The sequence below is a fragment of the Chinchilla lanigera genome, unplaced genomic scaffold, assembly GCF_000276665.1.
Source record: "Chinchilla lanigera isolate Chin_1 unplaced genomic scaffold, ChiLan1.0 scaffold00051, whole genome shotgun sequence".
In the NCBI taxonomy this organism is placed as follows: Eukaryota; Metazoa; Chordata; class Mammalia; order Rodentia; family Chinchillidae; genus Chinchilla; species Chinchilla lanigera.
In genome coordinates, this window is record NW_004955452.1 from 5841817 (window position 1) to 5846342 (window position 4526).

General features: G+C 54.8%; 2 protein-coding genes across 3 annotated transcripts in view; both read left to right on the top strand.

The window, feature by feature from the left end:
* The window catches only part of Dhdds (dehydrodolichyl diphosphate synthase subunit), a 33940-nt gene extending 30764 nt beyond the window's left edge, over positions 1-3176 (top strand). For both annotated transcript variants that reach the window (XM_005394858.2, XM_013519674.1), the window contains one exon: positions 885-3176. In XM_005394858.2, coding sequence (XP_005394915.1) covers positions 885-1124 — 240 coding nt within the window. In that variant the 3' untranslated portion in view covers positions 1125-3176. The remainder of the gene's footprint in view (positions 1-884) is intronic.
* A 1092-nt stretch (positions 3177-4268) lies between these two features.
* Positions 4269-4526, top strand: part of Hmgn2 (high mobility group nucleosomal binding domain 2) — a 3912-nt gene continuing 3654 nt past the window's right edge. The window contains exon 1 of the mRNA XM_005394861.2: positions 4269-4482. Within this exon, the coding sequence (XP_005394918.1) occupies positions 4468-4482 (15 nt within the window). The 5' untranslated portion in view covers positions 4269-4467. The remainder of the gene's footprint in view (positions 4483-4526) is intronic.

Sequence of the window (4526 nt, forward strand, 5' to 3'; positions counted from 1 at the left end):
TTTTTGAGACAGGGTCTTGTTACGCAGTTCAGGCCGGCCTTGAACTCACTTTGTAGCCCAGGCTGGCCTCAAACTCATGCCTCAGCCTCCTAAGTGCTGGGATTACAGGCGTGTGCCACCACGCCTGGCAAGGGCTTCTTGTCTAATAGAAAAAGTAGACTTTGAACACTAACACCTGTTCTAGACAGATACATTAAATGGCTTAAGAGGGCTGAACCTGTTTCTTAGTGTGTTCATGAGAGGGCCCTTTGAAGAGTCAGGCCTAAATCCATGCAGGAGGCGGATTGGAGCTGAACCCTAAAAAATAATTTAGGGAGTTGGAACGATAGTACCCTCAGAGTAACTTGGGAGATCACAAGAAGTGACCTGATGAATAGTGCCCCAGACAGGAATAGGACCTTCCTTGCAGCCAATGATAGACAATAACAACATGTAAAATTGCTGTTTCTGTCTAAGAGCCTGCTAATATGCTAGAGAGGATTTTGCATATATTATCTCTAATCCTTAAAACCACTCTTGAAGGTAGTGCAACCCCCACTTTACAAATGAAGAAATGAGGTTAGGAGAGGATTTGCCCAAAGCCATGTAGCTAGTTGGTAGGGAAATCAGAACTCAGACCCACATTTACCTGGTTCCCTTCCAAGTGTAAGGCTAACAATTGTAAGGAATCCAGATGCTTCCATACAAAACAAGCCAAGATGAACCCACAACTGCCACTGCCATGTCTGTACAATGTGGGCATCACCCAGTGCACACCTACTCCCAAATCTTAGCAAAATTGGTATAAATTTTCCTTCATTGACCCATCCTGTGCCCCACCTCCTCCATGCAGTTCTACCCATACCTAAAACGATCTCCCTACCCAAAACCCCACTTTTCTCTAGCAGAAGGCCAGAGACATGTATGCCGAGGAACGGAAGAGGCACCAGCTGGAGAGGGACCAGGCTGCAGTGACAGAACAGCTGCTGCGAGAGGGGCTCCAGGCCAGTGGGGACGCCCAGCTCCGACGGACACGCTTGCACAAACTCTCAGCCAGACGGGAAGAGCGAGTCCAAGGCTTCCTGCAGGCCTTGGAACTCAAGCGGGCTGACTGGCTGGCACGTCTGGGCACTGCATCAGCCTGAGTGAGGCTGGCCACCTGCCACTTTGCCCTGCCCTCTGCCTCTAGGGCCCCACTCCCCTTTCTTTTCTTGCTGAAAGGCATGTCCCTCCTAATGATGAATTATGCTCCCCTTGCTTGGCAGGGGAGTCCCAAAGGTCAGATCTGCTGGCCATAGACACCTTTGGGCTGCCTGTAGCCCCTGGGCAGGATTGAGGTGAGAATTTCCCAGAAGCACACTAAATCCAACTCTGGTCACCAGTTTGTGGGGTGGGGGGAGGCACGCAACTCATTGGCTTCTTGCCCCATCTGCCTTTGCCACCTCTGCTTGTGCCACTAGATGCACTTCTTCCATTAGCACATCCTTTAGCACTGCAAGGAAGAAGTCTCGGCCTACACGTTCAACCATCCATCTTCATCTTCCACTTGACTTTCCCAAAAGATCTGGCTAGTCTACCTTGAATCTGCTGGTAAATAGCTAATAGGCAGCCAGCATTATTTGGGCAAGGAAGAAAGGGGCGGGAGAGAAAGAAAGAAAATTTGCCCATCTGCTGCTCCTCCTCTTGGCTCTCCACCTGGGATTTGCTATTGAATCTCTATCCCTCCCACCACGCAGTACTGATTGCTCACTGAAAGGCTCCGCGCCCCCAATGGTGCTCAGAAGCCAGGCGGGTGATTACAATCCAATTACCTATTGTCGACTCAGCCCACACAAGCTTTTCTCCGCCTCTTGCAGGGCACGGGGCCAGGCTCCACTCCCCAGTGAGACCAGCCCCCTCCATGGCTACAGGGTAACAGAAGGTCCTATAGATCCTGGTGGTCTAGTGGAACACAGGCCTCTTTCCCTCTGACACATCAGGACTGCGTAGAAGCAAGCACTTCTCCCAAGTGACTGCCTCCTACCCTCACCATCTCAAACCACTTCCAGTCTTCAAGGCTTCTCAGCTCTCTGACCCACTCCCTAAGTGGGTCCCGAGACAATTTAGTCTCAGCATGGCAAAACTTGTTCCAGGCTCTCACTGCCTGTGAGGGCCAAGGCTCCCCAGCAGGGAGGTGAGGGTAGAGTTAAGGCTGTGTCCTTTCCCTTACCCCCGCCCCTGCCAAGGCATCCATGCAGAGCTGCTGAGAGGATTAGTGCCTTTGAAGCACTGTCTGCCTGAGCAACTCTGCTTCAGGTACCCCACAGCAGCAAGGAACAGGCAGTAATACCAACCAAATGCTACTCTTCGGTCTTCTCATTTTACTTTCTGCAAACTGTCTGCCCAGCAACTCCCTCAGAGAGAGGTGGGACCTTGGCAAGCAGTGTTGAGTAAGTATACTCTTCAGACACATACCTTTTCTATCCCCTAGTATCCTTCTCCCTTTCCGTGCTTGGATACCTGGCACTAGAAACCCTTTGGCCATCATTTCTGCTCCTAGAATCAAGCACAAATGCCAGCCACTGTGATTGCAAAGCCAATCAGAGCACCCTTTGGCAAAGCCCCCTACACACCTGGCACTCCCCACTACCAATCCCTGGCACGGGGTTCCCGGAGAGCAGGTGCTGTACATTTTCCAGCTTTACAATGGGGCTGTTGACAGCCTTAATTAGGGAGGCATGAATTATTCGGCTATAATGCAGAGCCCTACAATTAAGGCAGGAATGAGGGGCTGCAGGCAGCAAACGGAATGTGCCCTGTGAACAAGGCTGTTGGGTCTTCTTTCTACAACTCCCTCATGATGGGGGTGCAGTGGAGGTGATTAGTGGGACTGGCGTCTCTGGCCTGAGGTCCTGTGTTCTGGGAAAAGGTGCTCCTGGTGGAGTAGGGAGGAGCTGCCTCAGGTGGCACTTCGAGGAGCAGAAACAAGAGGCAGAAGGTCCAGTGTTGCCCAGGAGCAAGAACTGCCAGATACTTGCTCTGAACTCGTGGTAGTTTCCAGTTTTGATTCATACAAGCAGCTTCCATCCTTGTCTCGTGAAGTCGGGGAAAACCTATTTATTTGTCCTCCCACCTGTAAGCCAAACCCCCTCGATATTTATCCTGTTCTTGTGCTCCCCTCGGTCTCAAATAGATTTTTTTTAAATTCTTAGATGTAAGATTTGTTTGCTAATTGCAACGGAAGAACATTTTTGTTTTGCTGCTGTAATTGCTTGCCTTGTCTCCGGGCACTTGGTTAGCTCCAGGACCCCATGGGCTTGGGGTGGGAGACGCTGTAAGAGCCTTTTGCCATCACACCTGTTCCTCTACCTGTTTCCTAATCCCCGGGGCGCTTTCCTCCACCCTCCTTTCCCTCGCGCAAGTAAAAGGAAGCCAGTTTGACAGAGTGGAAGAAGGTATTTCGCCAGTTGCGGTGTCTGCAGCGCCCCAGCTTGGTGGCCGCGCCGGGTGGGGGAGCCTGGGCTAGATGTATAAAGACCGGTAGTGCTAGCGGGAGGGGAGTAGTCAAAGGCTTCTTGGAGGTCCCTTTCCATCATTCTGTGACGGGGTCCTGAGGTTCGAGCATGCAGAGACCTAAGGGAGCCACCCAACAGGCGTTGGGGGGCTTCATTAGCCTTTGGGGAGGAGGCTGTGCAACGGGTGCTGAAAGGACAGCTCCTACCTGCCCCGTGGTGCCCGAAAGGCACCTCTGCGCGTGAAGTCTCCCTGGCAAGCCCCCACCCCACCTCGAGCGGACAGCTGTCCAGGTGAGGCGCACGAAGGGCTTCCCCGGAGTGGCAGCTTGGAAGGATGCACGTCCAGCTGCGCCAAGCTGGCCTCCCCGCTCTTTTCCTACTCGAACGTCAGCCTTGGCCCCGGGCGCTGCAGCCTGTGCCTCGAGCGGCGTGCTCCTCCCTCCTCCAGAGGAGCAGAGCGGCGCGGCCAGGCCTCCCAAACCCTTCTTCTGGGGCCCCAGCGGGAGCGGGAAGGAAAACCGCCGAGATGCGCCCTGAGTGTCGCACGGCTTGGAGAAGTGGGTAGCTCGGTTGCATAAGGTGGAAGGAACTTAGTTTGCAAGAGCCAGCTCTCGGCGGGAGCGGAACCCAAAGCCCGCCGACTCGCGCGCCCCTCCTCATTTATTGCCTCTGACGCGCGCCTCCCCCCATTGCGCCCCCACCCCCTCGGCGCGCAGCCGTCTCGCGCGCCCTCCCCCCCACTCCCCTCCTCACTCCCTCCAGAGGAGGTGAGTTTAAACCCCGCCCACGTGACCCCAGCTGGGCCAATGAGCGGCGGCGGGAGGTGAAATCCGGTTCTAACCGGTCCGGGGCTCCCAGCGCTATAAAAACTTTATAAACCCCCCGGAGCCCGAGCAGTGTGAAGAGGAAGAGGCGAGAACGACCCCCGGATCGCCCAAAGCCGCGCGCCGCTGCATCTCGTGTCCAGCGCCTGCGTCCCGCCGCCGTCGCCACCATGCCCAAGAGAAAGGTACGTGGCGCGAGGGCCGCGGGCACCGGGCCGCCGCTGCTCCG